The 19,640-nt window shown below is 37.5% G+C and overlaps 1 protein-coding gene across 2 annotated transcripts; it reads right to left on the bottom strand.

Annotated features, from left to right (window-relative positions):
* Positions 1-276: 276 nt before the first annotated feature.
* On the bottom strand, positions 277-16,767 carry LOC110051301 (activin receptor type-1-like). Of its 2 annotated transcripts, none has more exons than XM_020757336.2 (5): positions 16,510-16,767; positions 9,575-9,859; positions 4,190-5,104; positions 3,478-3,611; positions 277-3,010 (listed from the first exon to the last, which is right to left on the bottom strand). In XM_020757336.2, exons 1-5 carry the CDS (start codon positions 16,574-16,576, stop codon positions 2,801-2,803), a joined length of 1,611 nt encoding a protein of 536 aa, XP_020612995.1. In that variant the 5' UTR covers positions 16,577-16,767; the 3' UTR covers positions 277-2,800. The 2 variants fall into 2 exon arrangements, with proteins under 2 accessions (XP_020612995.1, XP_089144479.1); XM_089288353.1 differs by having other exon boundaries at positions 16,529-16,767.
* Between the last annotated feature and the right edge of the window lie 2,873 nt (positions 16,768-19,640).

Below are 19,640 nucleotides of genomic sequence, written 5' to 3'. Positions count from 1 at the left end.
CCAAGCCCCCTGTTCGTACAGTAGTATTCAGGTAAGACAGAGTCGAAGTAAAAGGATTTGCATTAGAAAAACGGTTACATTCTTTTAACAATATAAAATACGGAGTTATTGAACAGTGGTTTCCTTAACGTTTGCAGCAGTGTCAGTGTCTCTCCACCCAGGGGTATAAATGGGTACCTGCAAATTTAATGCTGGGGGTACGTCAGCAAAACCCCTGCAGATAGCCCAGTCCCTGGGCCATCTCCCATTTAACTGGAGGAATCAGTTTAACTGGTGTTCTTTCCAAAGGGTGTTTTTTTAATCGTACTAGTCATCATATACATGTATACAGTTTTTTTTTATAGCTCATAGAGCTTACTAACTACAAAATATATTTTTCGTGAGCCCCGGAGTCATTTTAGGGTAGCTTTGGTGTAGTACGGTTTTGGATTAAAAACTACAGGCAGGATAACCATAAGTTAACGCTTTACAGAAACAGCTCAACCCAATTCAGGGGTACTTTTCAATATGCCAAAGATTCCGGAATTTTCGGTTGGCAGTCAAATGGAAAGATCCGTTTCGGTTTATTCCGACCGGAATATTCGAGACCAACTCTGGAGGTGGTCCACATTGACCGGTCGGATCGAAATTTGCCATTCCACGTTGACAAACCTGTTCATTGCCCTACTTCTCTTCACTATATTTCACTTATGTAGGGATTTCGGAAAACGAATAAAATATGGTAAGGGCCATTCTTCTTGGTTGGCCTGGTTTGGTCTCTGACCGGTCAATCTGGCATAATGGCAAGCACCTTAGGTTTCAATCTGACTTAAAACAGTATTATTGTCAACTTGCACTCATCAGGCAAAAATAGCCAAACTTCAGAGAAGGTTCAAGTCTCTGCACTTCTTTATTCCACAGGGACCTGCCATACCTATAGGACACTTGATTGTCCCAGGGCACTTGCATGCTCCAGGAAATGTCAAGCCCTGGGGCACTTGCAAATCCCAGGGACGTCTATGCCCTGCCACAAGGCACATCTAATAGTTATTCAATCCCTCAATCTCCTACTGTACATGTCTTATTATTCAGTATGATAAAGCACTTATACACCCCAGCACATTTGTGACATCTCTTCAGATTTAGAAACTGCATCAGCCCTCTGTACCTTACCATATAAAATCCTTAATTCAAACGATGTTATGAACATGAGGAGCTTAGCAAAGCAAAACTACCATGCTAAGTTATTTAAAGCCCCTGTGATGTTGCACCAATATTCAAAGGTCACCCTCTACTTAAAGGAGGCACATACTCGTGGGAAGGTGACATACCGAAAAGAGACACTGCCAAACTTTTGTTAATATTTAAGAGTGGTCATGAGCTGTGAAGCAACTACACAAGATCAGTGTGCAGTTATGGGAGGTTTTAATATCTTGCTCTTTCACTCTCAATCATGAGCTAATGTGGCTCTGAGTGAAATCATAGTATGTACGATTTTTCAAATGAAAGCTAGCGAGCATTGCTTTCAGGAGGTAGAACACAGGAAACTTGTTATCATTATTGGTTCCATAAAAAAGTTTCCCACTCTACCTACCTAGATTTCTTTTTGTTTCACTAAATTTTGATACTATTTTCATTTTTGTTGGTGACAGAAATTTGCCAAATAACACTGTCGATTCCTGATCAGCTGGTAACCCTAGTGTTTAGTCACCATTGTCTACTATGTTAATATATACATGTCACCTGTGTTAGGCCTTTTTCAAATTACCTTGTGATTGAGTCCTTGTGCAAAACCTTTCTAATGAAAATAAGTTTGATTTACATGAAAATAAATCTGCACGCAGAACACATTTTCACACGAATGGTTTTGTCCAAGACTTGCTTTGACACAGAGGTAGAATTCAACTCAGAAATGGCCACTAGTACAATACATGCAACCAATGACACTGCAGGCTGCAGCTACCAATAAGAGCGGTACACAGTTTGTTTCCAAGCACCACTCCTTTAGTAGTTGCATGTTTGTGTAAACTCCAGATTGTAAGCGTAGTTGATGCAACTAATTCACAATGATGAGCTCTTAATGAGGTATCTACAAGTAACCAAGGGACTTAGATCTGTGACACAATACATGTATTATTACTTTTTAATGTAAAAACCCGTTAAAACTACTAAGGCACTACCAAAAAACAGAGTGGTCTTTTCTCCACATGCACACAGAATTTCTCAGTGTTCAAGACAACTTTTTATATTGCCTTATAGACCAATTCAATACATTAAAATTCAGCCTAAAACAATAGACTTCAGTATGAGGCTCTGGGGAATAACTACAGAGTTTGTGGGGTTTATTCTCCAGAGCCTCATGCTGAGGTCTATTGTGTTAGGCTTAATTTGAATATATCAAAATTGGTCTATTGCATCAGGCGTAAAATACATTTCAAAATTATTCTTTCAGTCTACATAAAAAAAAAACCAGAAAATCTATCAAGTGCAACAACACAAAATAATCCTAATTAAATAGTTGTAATCATACATCATTTTTCGTCTGTAGCAGACGAGTACTGCTACACTACTTTAGCAATATTTGGTCTGGAGGTGAAGACAAAAAAAAGTGAAAGAGCTCATAACTGAAAGGGAATAATTCTCTGTTACCGCATTCATGAGTCAGGACATGATGAGATCATAAGCTGGGTGACCTCACAAGGGTTTGCGAGCATATTCAGGCTACAGTAATCTATGGTGTCACTTGTTAACAAATGACTGTTGATCACCGTTAACTGGTGAATGCCATAGATGACACTAATTATTATACCCTTTGATGACTTTACACCTTGGCAGTCTCACAGTTCTCTGGAATGTGTATATTGACATCCTGAAAGGCTGACAATTCTTCTGACAAAGATGTATTTGTTGGTGGTGGTTTAACCATTTCCATTAGCTTTGACAAGGTCTTTTTCACTCTGAGTGATGGGAGACGAGCTGACGCATTTTGTTTCCAACAGTCTTTCATCAACTTACCCATAACTTCAAGTGCCTGGAAAAAAAAACAAAAAAACAAAACAAAAACATGGCAACAATAAAATTCAATCACACTCTCAAAACATCACTTCTCCTTACTAGTAGGAATGTTTCTTTAAAAGTTAGCAAAGAGAATTTGGTGGCAAATCATGAAAATGTCTTCTAGTTGAAATTTTTTAACTGTACATGCATTTGATTATGGACAGGAGTTAGGTACAGGTGTCTGTGTACTACACTAAACACGTAGGCTTACACTTTTTTAATTCCCTTCCAAGTAGTGTAGTTATCACATGAAGTTATTATGTGATTAAGAACGTACAGTACCAAGTGAAGAGTGGTCTGAACTATATAATGGTAAAAAATTATTGGTAATCATCAACATCAACAACTTTTTGGGGCAGTACATGTAAGGCACCGAGATGAACTTGGGAAATTTTTATATTTGAAAAGCACACAACTTGTGTCATGTGATAGATCACTTACGCTATTTTCCGTCCATCTGTTGGGAACAAGCGGCCTTTTCTCCTGTTCAGTGACAACTTTCTTCATTTCATCATAGCCAGGGTTTGCTGTTACCATGTCATAAAATGGAAGCTCATAACGCTCTGGCCTGATGCCTTAAAAATAAAACAAAAAGATGCGAGACTTACGACAACACAGTAAAATAAATTAACATTTAGAGAAGAAGCCACATCAGCATTAGCTGGTTTTCATATGGGTCCTCTATCCTGGTCGAATTTAAATTTGGAGATGTTGTTTTTAGTGGAGGGAGGAAAACTGGAGAACCTGAAGAAAAGCCCTCGGAGCAAAGCAAGAACCAACCGCAAACTCAACCCACATATGGCACCGAGCCGGAATTGGACCCGGTACACATTGGTGGGAGGCGAGCGCTCTCACCAATGCACCATCCCTGCTCCCCACGAGGAGTGCAAATAAGGAAGCTATAAACTAATGTTTGAATAGTTTCATCAGGTGTTCTGAGTGATGATCTTTACAGGATCCTTTAAGATCCTACACAAGATCCTACGAGACACAGCCAGGGATCCTCTCATGAGCGCTGTAGAATAAAATATTTCTACCAGCACGCACTTATTTCTAAGCCAGACACAACTCTCAGGGCAGCATCAATGTCTCCTTTTACAACAGCATGACCGTGATAAAGAAACACAGAAATGTACAACTTCATAACTTGTACCTTCAGTAAACGTTCTTCTTGTTATTTCCCACAAAACAAGACCAAAGGAATACACATCAGCTCGTTTGTAGGACTCAAAGGATTTAACCACTGAGCCATCCAGTACCTCAGGGGCCATGTATCGTGCTGTTCCCCTGCGCTTGTCCTCTGTGATGATCTTATCTTGTGATCTGTCATGGACGACAGCCAATCCCAAGCTTCCGATTGCACACGTGAGATTTGATTTCACCATGATGTTCTTGGATTTTATGTCACGGTGTGCGATGGAGTACTTCTCCTTACGTCCATAGATTTCACCATGTAAATGGTTCAATCCGCGAGCAGCAGAAAGAGCTAAAGAGCACATCTCTTCTATACTGACAGGTCTATGATTAAGAAAGTCATAGAGAGACCCATTCTCATGAAACTCCATTACAATACACCTGTATGTCACCTTATTCCATAAAAATGCAGTGTGACAGTGTTGTACTCTAAGAATGTTTTCATGATTTCCTACTTTGTTGTTGACGTCAACTTCATTCTTGAAAAACTTCTCCTCACTTGGAATGTACAATTTAGCCACAACATCATCACCATGCCAAAGAGCTCTCCACACCTTGCCATATCGACCTTCACCAATGACTTGAATCAAGTCTAAATCTTGTGCTGCTGTGCGCTGAGCAAATTTTGAAAACTTGGACGAACTACATTTGCCACACTCCGTTACTGTGCCACAACCATTTTCATGAACTGTTGTTGCATGCCGAACATACCTTAGATTTGGATATCTACCATTCTTAAGTTGACGTTTCTGTAAAAGTTGATACACCAGGCAAACGACCATAATGCCGACTATAAGAGCAGCTACTGGAGCAAAAATACTCAACAGGATGAACTCTGTGCTTTCACTTTTGCCATGTTTGCTAGGAGATGATACTGATTGGAAGAAAATGTTCCATGAATGTTAATTGACAATGACAATAAACATATTATCTATAATTACCTACGGTGTAACCATCAGTTTGGACTCTACACATCCACTACACGTGTGTATACATGACCCTGTTTGGGAAAACCAGGCTTAATGAAAATTGTGTTGTCAGTACCGTTTTCTATTTCAAGGCATCAGAATGCCTTCAGAAAATGTTTTAATGCATTTAAAAATGTTGATGGTGTTTCCCAATGCGTTTTGCTGAAAAAGCATTTCAATGAAACAGCCAAGTGTTGAGGAGCATTTTGCACCAAAACATTCAATTCAGTTCCAAATGCTTACAAATTATTGTAAAATGTTAAACTGTACTCACTGCCTAAAAGTCTGGAAATTACACAGAAAATGCAACACACAAAATTAAACTGTTTGATCTGGCAAAACTGACACAAAACTCTTCAGGTTTACCTGAAAATAAATTTATCATGGTTATAGCAGATCAATGTCAATACAATCTCGCCTGGACTGAAAAATTAAAAAGGTTGTTAATCCACTGTTCAATTTGTAAACATCATACGTAGCTGGCTACGAAGGTAGAGAGATCAACCCAGGTTCAAACTATACATTAAAATAATATGTAATTTGTGGATTACTGAATAATGCTTGGTGTGAGTTATGGCCATGTGCAGGTTTATAGGAAAGGTTGTTCACTGACTGCCACATTGCTAATTCCACATAATAAGTATATAGTTCAACTGAAAATATTTCTGTTCAAGATGCCATTGTACAGTTTGTGATGCTATTGAAAAAATGGTCCAATATTCAATAAAATGTTCCATAGATGTTGGAGATGTATAGTGATTATTTCATGCCAGTTTAATTGACGCTGTAGAATAGCATGACGGCACCATGCTATCAAAATGACCCCCACACATATTGCCATTGTGTTGAGATTAAAAGCATTAAATTTTGCAGCCTGTTACTCTTTTGTTTGGAACCATTTTCAATATGTTGAAAAACATTAGAAAATCATTCTTGAATGATTGCATATCAAGAATCTGTTACACAAAGTTGAAAATTGTCGCAAATCATTATCAAGCATTACATTGGGGCAGTGGCCTCATGGTTGGTGCCTTTGCCTCCAGATTGAGTGGTCCGGATTTAAGCCCTGGCCACGGACATTGTGCTGTGTTCTTGAGCAAGGCACTTTAGTCTCATAGTGCCTCTCTCCACCCAGGTGTATAAATGGGTACGGGCAAAGTAAGTGCTGTAAGTAAAGCATCCCATCCAGGGGGAGTGGAAATATTCCAAGTCACTTCATACTACGGAAACCAGTGATAAGCCCTGGCCTGATGGGTCAGGTGACTCACATGCAGACTTTACCTTTACCTTTACCTTACAGTGCGTTCACAAGCTCAGTTTTCCCACAGAGGGTCACATATATATACGTATATACTTTACATGTAAGCTAAAGACAAAATTCAAGCTACTGATCTCAAACATGTTCTAAAATTAAAATATTTTTAATCATTTTCTACATGTACCTCTGTTGCTGCTTTTATTTTTACCTTTAACCCTATCCAGAAATTGCTCCACATCTACATGTAAGACTCTTACACTCAGTCTGACAACAATTTCAGGACTGGACCAATTATTGTCTGGTCCAAGAAAATATCCATACCCCCCCTCCACCCCCATAGAGGGTCACAGAAATCCTGAGGGGTAGGGAGGTCTGAACGCGGTAAATTTTCAAAAGGAGTTTTCTTTCCAGTGGCAGGGCTTGAAAAAACCCCCGTCCGGTCGTCCGGGACAAGTAGATTTTCTCTTTGGGCAAGTAACTTTCTCTCCTTACTTGCCCCATGGGCAAGGACCCAGGAAAGCCGTTCGCCAACTAAATTTTTGACAACGATTTTGAGAAAAAAAGGTAAATTTTCGGCTCAAGGGTAATCAAGCGTTTAGATGAAGCTTGACGAAAATTACAATTTATAGCGTTGTTTTGTTGATTACGTGACATGTACTCACGGCTCAGAAGTGGTTGCCTAAGCATGTGACCAAAATCTCTCCCGATCAAATTTCTTTCCAGGGTTAAAAATAGCTGTGTTGGGCACAAAAATGCCGTGTTTATTTAAAATGTTAGCAATTATTTTATTTTCTGCGAGTATTTTCCAGTTTCTCTGTACAAAACTTAACTTAACAACGATATATTACAGTTGTAGAAATTGTACGCGAAAAGAGACTGCATATTTCTACCACGAAAATGAAGCCAGCATTTTTGATGCTAAAATCCAGGTAGATCTCTGTTTTCGGTGAAACATGCAAGTTTGCTAGTGATAACATATATACTTGGGCGCCACCACGCAAAATGAAAAGTATTATATTACTAAAAAGAAATGGATAAGTAAGTCATCAAAATAAAATAGTGTTTCTTTCAAACGAAGACGTTTTCCCTCGACTGAAACTATTTTTCATTCACCCAAATGAAAAAATATGCTCTCGCCCGCTTTTCAAATTCGACACTGTGCCTGTGTCAAAACTGAAGTGGGAAGGCGACTTGTTGTTAATTTTGTGTGCTGCAAATTTCTCGCCCTTCTCTTCACAATGATTTCGTGCAGCTAGACAAGACGCAGGTGAACATTCAAGGAGTCGAACGCGATCTTCGACGAATTCAACAAATTGATTCAAGGCTGTATAATAACGAAGATACCCAGCATGTTATACAGGAATTAGGAAGTAAGTACACGAACGAACGGTAACAACTTCGCAAACCTTGTTTCTTCAACTGGGAGTTCATCCATGTTAATCATTACAAACCGTACAACTTCATAAAAGCAGAATGAAGAAGTTAAAAATTGTGAAAGTATTACAATATAATGGCGTAAACATGAAACTGATCAGCACTAAGAGGACTACAGTCAAGTTTGACTTCCATTTTTGGGTTAATGAATTATTAATGAGTTTGAAAACTTGGGCAAGTGGGGAAGTGCCCCGGGCAAGCAAAATTTGAGGGTTACTTGCCTGACGGGCAAGGTGGAATTCAAATATTTTTTGAGCCCTGCAGTGGGTGTGAAATGCGATTGAATGAACACTACCGTACTTTCCCAATTGATTCAGGTAACCAAACCAACAGAAATGTTCCATCTGTTGAAATAAATGTTAGATTCTTTGTCATATATTTTCCATTTTTCTTCCGACGTTGTACGACAGATGGCAATCCTGAGTATCATGTTTGTTGGACGTCAAGTTGAACAAAATGCCGACGAAGAGGTGCAGCAATACATGAACAATGACGTTGATGATATTTATACTTTGACGATTGTGCTGTATTTAGCTTAAATGCTGCTTGGATGCTTTTTCCCACATTAATCATGATTCATGCTTTGTTCATTTCATTTGATACTTGTACAAAATTATTCCCCATTTCGGACTTGCCATAACTAGGTTATCACATATTTTCATCATTATCCGTGTAGGTAATAGTTTGTTTCAAGTGAGCAAAGTTGATTCAAAGCCATTTGCCTTGAACTATATGTAAACGTGGACAGTGAGGAGCGTTGTAATTGGAGCGGTAGCCAAGATTTCATTCAGTCATTTATAGACCAACTGAACAATACATGTACGTGTTTCACGTATGAAATTAATGTATGACAATTCAAAAAACTAAGGCACAAAATGAATTTACTATCATTTACAAACTAAAGAGATATGACTTAATTGATATATTCCTTTGGCGAAAGAAAAAATAAAGCGACATTTGGGAAATAGCTGTTTTGAAAAAACTGTTGCATGACGACTTTACTGCATGTGTAAAGTAATTCGATATGTTGTTTTGACCATCCATAAATTAAAACTTTGACTCGGTTATTTGAAAGAGCTTTATGTACATTCCGAGATTCTTGTATGAAAACTTCCTTTAATGAAGAAAAAGTCAGCTGCTATGCCATTTGGGAGTGAAGCACTTCTAAGTCAGTTGTTTATTAGTTTAAACACCACTTCAAACATTTTAACATGACATGAAGAAACGCACCACATCTGCAGTCTACAGTGAAAAAGTATGTCTTTGTCTACAATGTAACTATCAACAGCTGCGGCTAAATTTTATCAATTAATCAGTTAAGTCTTATTTTTTACGGATACAGAATTTCCAAGGGGTATGGGGGGTCCAAGTAGAAAAAATCATGGAAATTCCAGGGGGTGGGAGGAGTACTGTGAAGCCCCCTGGAACAGAAAATCGTGGGGGGTGGCGGGTCAAACTGGAAAAACCCTCCGTGGAGGGGGTATGGATATTTTCTGGAACCACACATTTAGAATTACAGTGCTAGACAGTGTCTTTTAAGACTTTTTACAGTACAACTCAAAAGATGTGAGCAGTCAATATCAGGGATCAAAAGTCTACCCTTGTAAGAGGAGAAAGCACAAATTTTTTACTAGAAAAATCTCCTGAGACAATGGCTGTAACAAAATGGACAGTTTGAACATACCTGGCTGTGTTGTTGGAAATGGAGGTGTAACATTCCAATTACACATATATTCATCACAACAATAGACAGGATGGTGTGCATTCTCGCAGGTTATCATATGGTTTAATGCACTTTCAATACATCCCTTAGTCACATCATAACCAGTTTTCTCATCATCTGGTTTAATTATTGTAAAGCAGCCAAATGCTCCTTTGCAACTTCCCAAAGATTCTTCACAACCAGTGCAAGCTACACATTCCACATACTTCTGGGGTGGAGAAGGTGTCTTTGTTACATTGGTTTCTCCTATTAATAAACACAAGGCCATTAATTGACATTAGAAAACAACCCAGGGAAAATACGCATGCTGATTGGTTTAAAACCATGTTTCTATTAAACAAATTATTAGATTATGAGCTTGAGATTTCTATCACGTGATAGCTGACGAGGGCGCAGCCCGAGTCAACTTTCACGCATAGAAATCATGAGCAAATAATCTAATTGTTTTAGTATAAATCTACTAGTCATTCAAAACTTAAACTAAATCCTCTTCACAGACACTTCGAAAACGCCAAGAAGCAGCCGTCATTTTGTTAGCAAGCGCACACTGCTACACTTCTCATTATCTATCACTGAATAGGTACATGTAGTGAGTAGCGTAGCCAATCAGAGAATGGCGTTCGTGATCCAATGCTAGTAGATTTATACTAAAGTTTGACAGAAACACAGAACTAACATGAACTGTTGATGTAATGATGGCACGAGCAAAGAGAATTTACATTTTGATGATCAAAGTAAAAAAGTTGTTTTTCTTTTTTTCGTCGCGGTATTTTCTAAAAAAAATAGAAAACATGTTCTCCGTGTTTCTATCAAGTCATAGAAACATGAGTGAGAGTTTGGGAGAACTCGAAAAAGCTGTGGAAACAGCATTTCTTGTTCTCCCAAACTTTCACGTGTCTCTAGAACTTGATAGAGACACGGTACATGTTTTCTATTTCTTAAATAATACTTATTATTGACATAATTATACTGTTTTAAGTACACTTTCCTAAAAGTAGCACTTATCAATTACACAGAGTGACAAATGGTGCGTTGTTATCCAAATTTGACAAGTTGTCATGATTGGTTCACATAACATGCAAATAATTATTGTGAAGACAGAAATGCAAGAAAAGTGTTTTAAATTCAAGATTAAAAGCCATGATTTAAACATAAATGATAGTATTCATCATTGTTTACTACATGTAGCAAGTCAGAGAGGACTGGGTGTAAAAACAACTGCGAAAACAGCTCTTAAACTCTAATACTAGCATGCAACAAGATAAATGATCACACTATGGAGTCAACTTAAGTTAAACTTGAAGAACAAAAATAATTTATGTGTCTATCCATGGTAATCAAATCTTAAAAGAGCTTCGTGACAACTCCTACCAGCTTATATTATTCTTCCTGGGTTAAAAAGTACATGCAAGGCTGTGGTCTAAGAAAAATTATGAGGAGCCCAAAGTTTCCTAACCATGAAATCCTGGGCACCCAGCACTAATAAATGTTTATAAGAAAAAATTAAGTTTCTCAAGTCACCCAAAAGTTAGTTGCCTATGGCACCCAGGTGCTTCTAGAGCACAGCCTGACATGAATGGAAATGAATATGGGAGTAAAATGTTCTAATGCAAGTATCAGTGCAACACACTGTAAACTTCAACACTTACAAAAAACAGTGGATAATTGTTACATTTTTTCTTAATACAGTGTTCATGAAGGTATATTTTCTCCTATTTTAAAGCTTATAAATGTGTGTTCATTCATAACCAACTGAACAGATCACTAGAAGTCTTGAGCAAGCACTGCTATTCCAAAATACATTTCAGCAGTCTACGCATTAATACATAACAAAAAGACTGCAACATTCAGATACTGTAGTGTTAGCAATCAGCCTGCTACCAGCATTCAGCATTCAGGATCAGGTAAACAAGGGAAAATCTCTTGGCTTAGATTGTGCTGCAATTAACGATGTCAAAGACTTGTCTAATGTTGCTAGTGGCAAAACGCAATTGGCTAATAATTTGACACATTAAGCTAGCGAGCTGTCAAAATCTTGGCACCTTTGGAGGGGCTGTATTAAAAAACCAATAGTGTAAACAGTGCAAATCAACACAAACTTAATTCTGTTCACAAATTTTTATGACTTTGATTCACCTCGGCTTTGGGACGTCAACCATGGGAACAACTATATTTCATCGGCGGTATTTTGATTACATTATTTTGTTGACTAGTTCCAGTGGGGAAATATACTTCAGCATTTATCCAGCCAAGGGCTAATATTGCACGTTCAGAATTGATGGAAAAGTACTCTGAAGCCAAGATCCACAAGAGTAAGCCTGAGCCAAGGAATGGCAATGTGAATTCTGTATATTTTCACTCACCAGCGGAAATATTTGAATCAGTTGTACGGAGTTTGCTTACAATAAACAAGTATGCAATTGGAAATATTGCCTGATATTCCTGCTTCCAGCTTAGAATACTCAGTGTTTCAGCCAGAAAATATTACTTGAGAGTTAAAGTGGCCCCTGAAGATCTTTTTTAGGGGCCAATTTTTTAGGAAAGGGGCCACTAAATTGAAAGCTACAGAAGGAAAAAATGCATCAGGGTACCAAGGAAAATAAAGCAGTTTATTAGGATCTATGATTTACCGGTAACAGTAAGTGCTTTTTGAAGTGTTTCAACTCAATAAAGTTTCTTTTGAATCAGATACTAGTATGAAGAATCCGTGCATTACAAGAGAACAATCCTTAGGCCTACATGTAGTCAATGATCAAGGGTTTGCAATGCATTATAGGGCGATTTCAAACACGGTCAGCCATTTGGAAGTTTTCCTATATGAGAGAATCAATACAGCAAAGCAAAAGGATGGATTGACTTCTTTTCCTATGTTGAATGTTTTAGAAGCAAAGATCTTTCAACATGATTTTTCTAGAGCGACATAATGTGTGACAAAATAACCATTATTGATCGTCAACACAGAGAGGTGTAGTTGCCATTACACCGTAATATGGCGACTAAACCAGACTTTTTGATCGCCAAGGATGAACTGCTTGTTGCATTGGCGACCATATCAATCACAATTTTGAGCCCCGGGATGGCTTTTAAAATATTATGCCTGTGTTAAGCCTGCAGTCTTGTAAAAGGAAAGGGCCAAATTGGCCCTTATTTCGTTTTTCTGGGGGCCATCTCTGATTGTAACGCGGGATTCCCGCAATGACGTGCTCTGGCGGAAACACTAAATACTGTACATTATTGTATGAAAAAAAATATACTTTTACATATTAGCTTTTGTGCTTAAACATTACCAGTAAATGCGAAAATGCTAAGCATGAAGTTTGAAGGCAAATGTAAACATTTTAGTGCTATTAAAACTGGCAAGTCTACGGAGACTGGCACTGTCACGCAACGTATCAACAAATCGTCATTATAGACTGGACTTGTAAGTGCTTACCATAAAGACAGGAAAATACTAGGCATTGTCATTATGTTAAATCTGTCTATAAAACTTCAGTTGTTGATATAAAAATGTTGATTTTAACAATACACAGGAGTTGAAAGTCAGGTAACAAAATCATTCAAGGTTTTAAAGTGACTTCAGGCATCGAACGCACCCTTATAATCTTTGATTGCTGCTAGTTTTGTAGATGTCTAATATGTACATTTCCAGTTTTTACAGTTGGTTCAATATGCCTACACGTCTGGTTATGTTGTATAGATGTACAAAAAGAGTGTTTTGCCATTCCTAACCACACCTGTGAAACTACAGGACAAAGGTTAAACCTGTGTTCTTTTTACTTCATACTGCCAAAACAGTCAAAACAAGAGGATTATTAGCATACAGATGCTAATACGACAGTCAAAGGCCAAGCTGAATCAACCAGAAACCACAAGCTGTAAACCATGATTATGCTTGTCATGAAACAGACATTGGTGTTTTCTGCCAAAATACATGTGGATACCCAGCAACTTGGCTGTAAGTATTTGTGTTGTTAATCTTTATTGTCTATTTCCGGGATTCTGAAATGACATAGACAAGTTCTATTATTCACAAACTTTATCTTTCATTCTAAAACATTCCAAAAATTTCATCTTTAACTCTAGAGCACAGGAGGTTGATCCACAGAAATTGGAATGACCTACAAACCACAAAATAGTTCAGTTATTTCCATTAACACAAGCGTTAACTCTTACTACAACAAAGGAATCCACGGCTCATTGGAAACTGAACAAAACCAGCTGTTCCTTGGCAATTTAAAGACGTACCCTCTTCAATATTTTATCACTACAAAAAACTTTCAACTATGAACCTCTGTGCTGCCCATTACAAATTATTGTATAAATAATTTATTATGTGTCTCAACAAAGACTAGAACAAAACTAATTTATTACAGGTTTGTGCAACATCCATAACTAAAATCCAACATCTTGTACATAACTGTGCACAGTTTTTAAAGAACATTTGAAAGAAAGACATGTACATGTACCATATACTGTACTGTCATACAAACTGTTGTAGAACAAATGAAAATATCTAAACTGTAGTAACAAAATATATCATTCAAACTGCAGAAACAAATGAGTATATTCAAACTTCAGCACGAAGGTATAGTTTCAAACTGTGGTAACAAACAAATATATTCAAATTATGGTGAGAAGTATACATATTCAAACTATACATGGGAACAACTATTTATTCAATCTGCGGCGATGAGGCATGTATATTTCAACTGTGGCAGCTAAGATGTATCCAACAAGATATTTGCTATGCTTTTGTCTAATATTTGCTGGATTATAATAACAAAAGAGAGACAGACAGCGTTTGAAATAATGCTGTTTGGGATGAAATTAAGTTTAAGAGTTCAATAGCAAATATTGCTGAAATGACTACGGGTTGTATAATTAAAAAGCACAAGCCAGGATCTTTACAACAGAAACAGTAGGAGACCAGAAAAAAAAGACTGAACACATTTGACTGTTATTCCAAAAGATAAAATATTGATAATGACCTTTTGTACATTAAATTCCTGTTACCGTTGACTAAGTAGAGTTTTTAGTCAGGAGAAAAGTATTTAAGGCTGAAATAACTACATGTACATCACATGGCAGTAGTTTTAATGGACACCTTGCAAAATAGAAGTAGAGTTTGCATACTAAGTGTAGACAGTTGCCCTGTATGAAACAACTGGTAAGCAACGCTGTCACATGTTAGATGTTGATCAAACTACAATGAACACACACCCACAATGATACTGATTGGCAGTAGCAAGCAATTCTGTGGGTTAATGAGTCACAAGGCACTCCAGAAAAAAAAGTTAAAACAAGGAATGACAAAACCATCAATAACCTTTGAAGTATTTAGAGGTTTTAATTACAATATACAGACACCTCCCCCAGCTCACTTGCCCAAGGCTAATAAAATCTCAATTACGCACCAGAATTTGCATAAAAAGATGTCATAAAAATGTCATGAACGTCAGGTATATTGGTGAGCACTCTGATTTTTCAATATTATGTGTATAAGGTGCTCCCAGAATCTAGATTTGCGTGGTCCGTTATTTATTATGGCATAAATCTGCCTTTGTGGTGATGAAAAGAAGTAACACAAACATAACTCAAACAGGAAAGAAAAACAATTTATAGCTATTATAAAACCAAATAGAGAATTTCAGCACTCAAAACAATACATGTACCTCAACCATGTAAAAACAACATGATCTGAAGTGAACAATGAAATTTTCAAACGGTTTCTGAAGTATGAAGATTCTCTAGAAACAGGATGAACTTTTCCTCCTCAGCATATTGCAAATAGGATTTGGTAAACAAGAAGTGTTATCTGTTTAGAGCAGTACCACAGAAATGACTTTTATTCATATTGGTTAAGCCATTATTTGTTACTAGATCTGATCCACGCAGTTATTAATTAACACCAGAAAAGATTTAACTTCAGCAAAAACAGCAGAAAAAGTGTACATTGATTTAACAACCCCTATAGAAGCTTCAGACTCAGAAATTGCTACATTTTTTTCTGTCATTTATTATTCATGGCAGTCACTTTTGACTGGCATAGCGGGAGAAAAATCAAACACAACAGATGAACTTTTCTTATTTGCTAAAGAAAGACCAAACATTCTTAGCAGACACGCATTACTTAACCAAAGCAAAGAAAATATGCATCAAAGAGAAGGCTCAACGCACGCAAAGGAATAAGTAATTAGCCTGCGAGCGTAAATAAAAACACAACATGATCACTGACGAATTTGGAGACCCAGTTGACGGTTCGAGGCATCAACAAACTACACACAATGAGCTATATTTCAACAATGAATAACAGTGACGCTACTCTGCAACTTTCAGAAAATAAATGCACAGAATGCAGAAACCAAGATGCAGTATAAAAGTTAAAATGTAAGATGTTAAACCTTGTCAAATTTACAAAATTTTTCACATTTCCACTCGGTCCTCGCCAATCAGAGGAAATAGCGTAAATATAAGCTACAACAACTAAATATAATAAATCCAATACTACACACAGTTAACCTGGTAGCGTTGACAATAAAATGTGAGCGCGAATTTATCGCGCAACATCTCAAATTCGGGGGAATTTAGCTTGTCTGAAATTCCGTCTGCTGCACACACCTGAAAACATTGCGACGTAAGCACATTTTGCACACACTGCAAAACTTATTTCGCTAATTTTCATCTTGTTCTGTCCATCGATGTTTGAAATCATATTGTTCCGAATCTTTAATCACATTTTAGAAAAGCTGATATTGGTAAACTGAAGGCCGCGCGCAGAGACAAACTCACAGAGGAATGCGAATATCTAGTGGCAAAAACGCAATAAAACAAATCAAATTGATGAAATATTGCCAGAAGCTTTCACTGAATGTCAATAATGCATAACCATAGCATACCTAAAGAACATTTAGCCACCTGAAATAGGACAGAGACGACGAGAAAGGCTGTCCGAGAGCTATACATCGCTTGCTTTAGTTTCGCCTCCCAACCCCACTCTTCGATCTGAGATATATTTGTGAAGTCTGTCTCCAGCCTCGACTTGATGCAGCGAATGGCTATTGATTATTCCCGGGCGACGATTTCCGACAAATTCAACGAGATTTTCCGGAGATTTGCAAAGTTTCAAGTTGCCTTACACTTTGAAGGGGGGCGAACACAATTTTACATCGGCTAAAGGGAAGTAACAATTTATTGCACGACAAGACAGCTGAGGGGGGCAGCAAATAAAATTAACCAATCAAATGCCTTATTACAGAAATCAATACAGATATATATTAGACCGCGATTGCACACCTAGGATCCCACGCAAAGTTTTTTTATTCCTCAAAATTTAGACAGCTGATGAAAGCAGAAGATAAGTTCTCTTTAAGCTTAGAAACTCAGTCACACGATATCGCAAGACGAAATTACGAAAACGAGCCTCTCGGTTTCTAATCAACAGAGTTGGAGATCGAGGGGCATGCATCAATTTTGCTCAAGCTGCGTCACGTGATAGCAAACTAGCGGCTCCTACAGAGAGGAAAAAAGAAGTGATATTAAAACGACAGGAGTTAACTACGTAAAATAGATTGTGTGTCATTCTGAGAACGAAGCAGTCTCTGAGCAAAACCAACCAGATGTTTTAAAGGACTAAGATAATAGTTAAGAAGTATAAATTAAACAAACAAACAAACAAACAAAGGAAAGCACGAATGCGGGAGGCACTTGCGAACGAACGAACGAATGGCGGATGGAAATTACAGAGGAGTCATCTGGCGAAACCAAAGGAGAAGTAGAAGAGACAATAAAGTTAAAAAAAACAGAGATGGCAGAGGCAGAATATTCTAATTTTCAGACAAAACTCGAAGTATGCCAACATGAAAAAAAAAAAAAAAAAATTAAACCAACTGGTTAAACAATTTTCATATTCTCAAAATAGATCTGACTTGTTCCGGAAAGCTGTGCGTATTATTGTTTCTTTTAGACATTAGAGAAAAGTACGTCAGGGGAGATTGATATTACAGTACTCGATTGTCCGACTCGTATAAATGGAACAACCCAGAAGCCCTACGACTTTCACACACTCTATCAGATTTTTATACAGGTTATTGTAACACTAAAGTCAGGGCATTCTTTTTGTAGTTCGCAAAAATCCATAGGCCAAAATTTGGTCAATGTCTTCTGAACTTTCAAAGCCTTCAAACGAGCGGGAGGTTGACTCACTCAACATTCTCTCATTAGCTTGGATATTGTTTGGATAGGCTGTGGTCAAAAAGTTGATTTTCGACAAGACTTCTGGTCTTTTACTGCAAAATGTCTAATAACTATTAAGAGATTAGACACCAAGAACAGTTCTTTTAAAGAAATACTCTCTCCTGGACATTCACACAAAAAGAACGAGAAATTAGCTACAAAACATTTTTCTTTCTCGAAATCCTGATTGTGAGGTACGTTTGTCGCTATCGCGAGCTGAGATCAAAAGGACGAAGGCGATAACAGAAGACTAATTTAGGCCAGTTTTCAGAATAGCAAACTGTGAGACAACTGTACTTGTTTTTCATTTATATCTTTTGCGTTTCATTTGTACTCTAATATCCACGATTCAGGTAGTAAAGGGAACAAAACACTCCCTTATAATTTATAATAACATATGCCCATTTGCTAAGCTTTTCTTTTGCGACACACCACACAATCTTGTCACCAAATATGAGTCTACTGAAAGATTAAATGCTCATTTATCGAACAGATCACTAATCGTAAAATTTAGCTCCAAGTAAATTAAACGTTTCACAATGGACTTTCTTCTCAAGTGCATGTTAGGGCTGTACTGATTTCAACTTGGTCTCGGCCTGTTCTCTGTGAGTAAACCTTACTTGACTATTATCAAACGAGCATTAACAGGAAGCATATCAATACAAGGCACCTGACGCTCTTCACTTAACCTGTTTCAGTCTAACATAAACGAACCAATGGGATTGTCTCAAGTTCTGTTTGAATAGCTTTTTTAAACCCCTTTCCCTTTGATTCTTGTTGCAAATAACAGATCTAGATAACAATGACTAATCGAAATTCATTTTCTTGACTTGCGATCGTGGCCGAAACGAGCTTTGCCCCGCCCAAGAGCCGGTGGGGGGGGGGGGGGGTGGAGGTTTTCCCCATAATGGCCTCTACGGGGAGGCACCACTCGAAAGGGATACCTTTTTCGGGCTTCAGGTATATAAAAGGGCAGGGGTTTTACAAGTTGAGGTATATGAAAGGGTAGGGAAATCTGTCATTTAGGTATTTAAGGTGGCTCAAAACAGTTTCCAGCACTTAGATTTTGATGGGTCGTTAAAACCACTCTTTATCATTTGATGCTTTAATCATGGTATGAAAAAACTGCCCAATCATTGATGAACACGTTGTTATCATTTTCGTGACACAATAGGTTACCATAGCAACAATATGACCTCCTAAACACGCCCTTAATTACAGCTTTAGGGGCTTACAAGTCAAAAACGGCACGGTGAAATTCTTTTATATTATCAACTTTTGATAAGCATGATAAGGCGCAACTTTTGGCAAAGTTTAAAAGATTCTGTAGGTAGGGTTCAGAGCCACCTTAAGTTTTCGAAAATTTAAGGAGAGAAGGAGAGGCGTTGAAGGAGAGAAGTAAATTAAAAAACAAAGCGAGGTTTGTTTCGTTTCGTTTTTCTTCCAGACGACGCAAAGATTAATTGCAAATCCTGCACCATGTAAGATGGATTTCAGGTGAAATGAGAAGAGTAAAACAAGATGGTGTTCATGTCTATGAATCGAAAGAAAAATAAAACCAACTTTAAGTGTCAAAGTTTTGTCTCATAATATCTGAACTTCGTCGACGTTTCTAAGTTACTTTAAATTAACAGTACTACCCTTTACGGCAAAATATTTTTTCTTACATTGGAAATTGGATTCCTTTTCGAATCAACCAGAAAATCAGTCGACGACTGCAATTTTCAATGACGAAACGCGAATAAAAAAACATATTTTAACCTAACTATTGATGACGAATAACAATTAGTAACAT

This window comes from Orbicella faveolata, unplaced genomic scaffold (genome assembly GCF_042242905.1).
Source record: "Orbicella faveolata isolate gen_17 unplaced genomic scaffold, um_ofav_v1 contig_15, whole genome shotgun sequence".
In the NCBI taxonomy this organism is placed as follows: domain Eukaryota; kingdom Metazoa; phylum Cnidaria; class Anthozoa; order Scleractinia; family Merulinidae; genus Orbicella; species Orbicella faveolata.
This window is presented reverse-complemented; position numbering and strand designations above follow the sequence as displayed.

Bases quoted from the DNA above. Each gene is read 5' to 3' on its own strand.
- LOC110051301 (XM_020757336.2), bottom strand. From the start codon at position 16,576: ATGTATAGCTCTCGGACAGCCTTTCTCGTCGTCTCTGTCCTATTTCAG. The intron at 9,860-16,509 runs GTATGCTATGGT...GTTTATTAATAG, and splicing joins GGTGGCTAAATGTTCTTTAG to GAGAAACCAATGTAACAAAG. The intron at 5,105-9,574 runs GTATGTTCAAAC...TCTTCCAATCAG, and splicing joins ATTTCCAACAACACAGCCAG to TATCATCTCCTAGCAAACAT.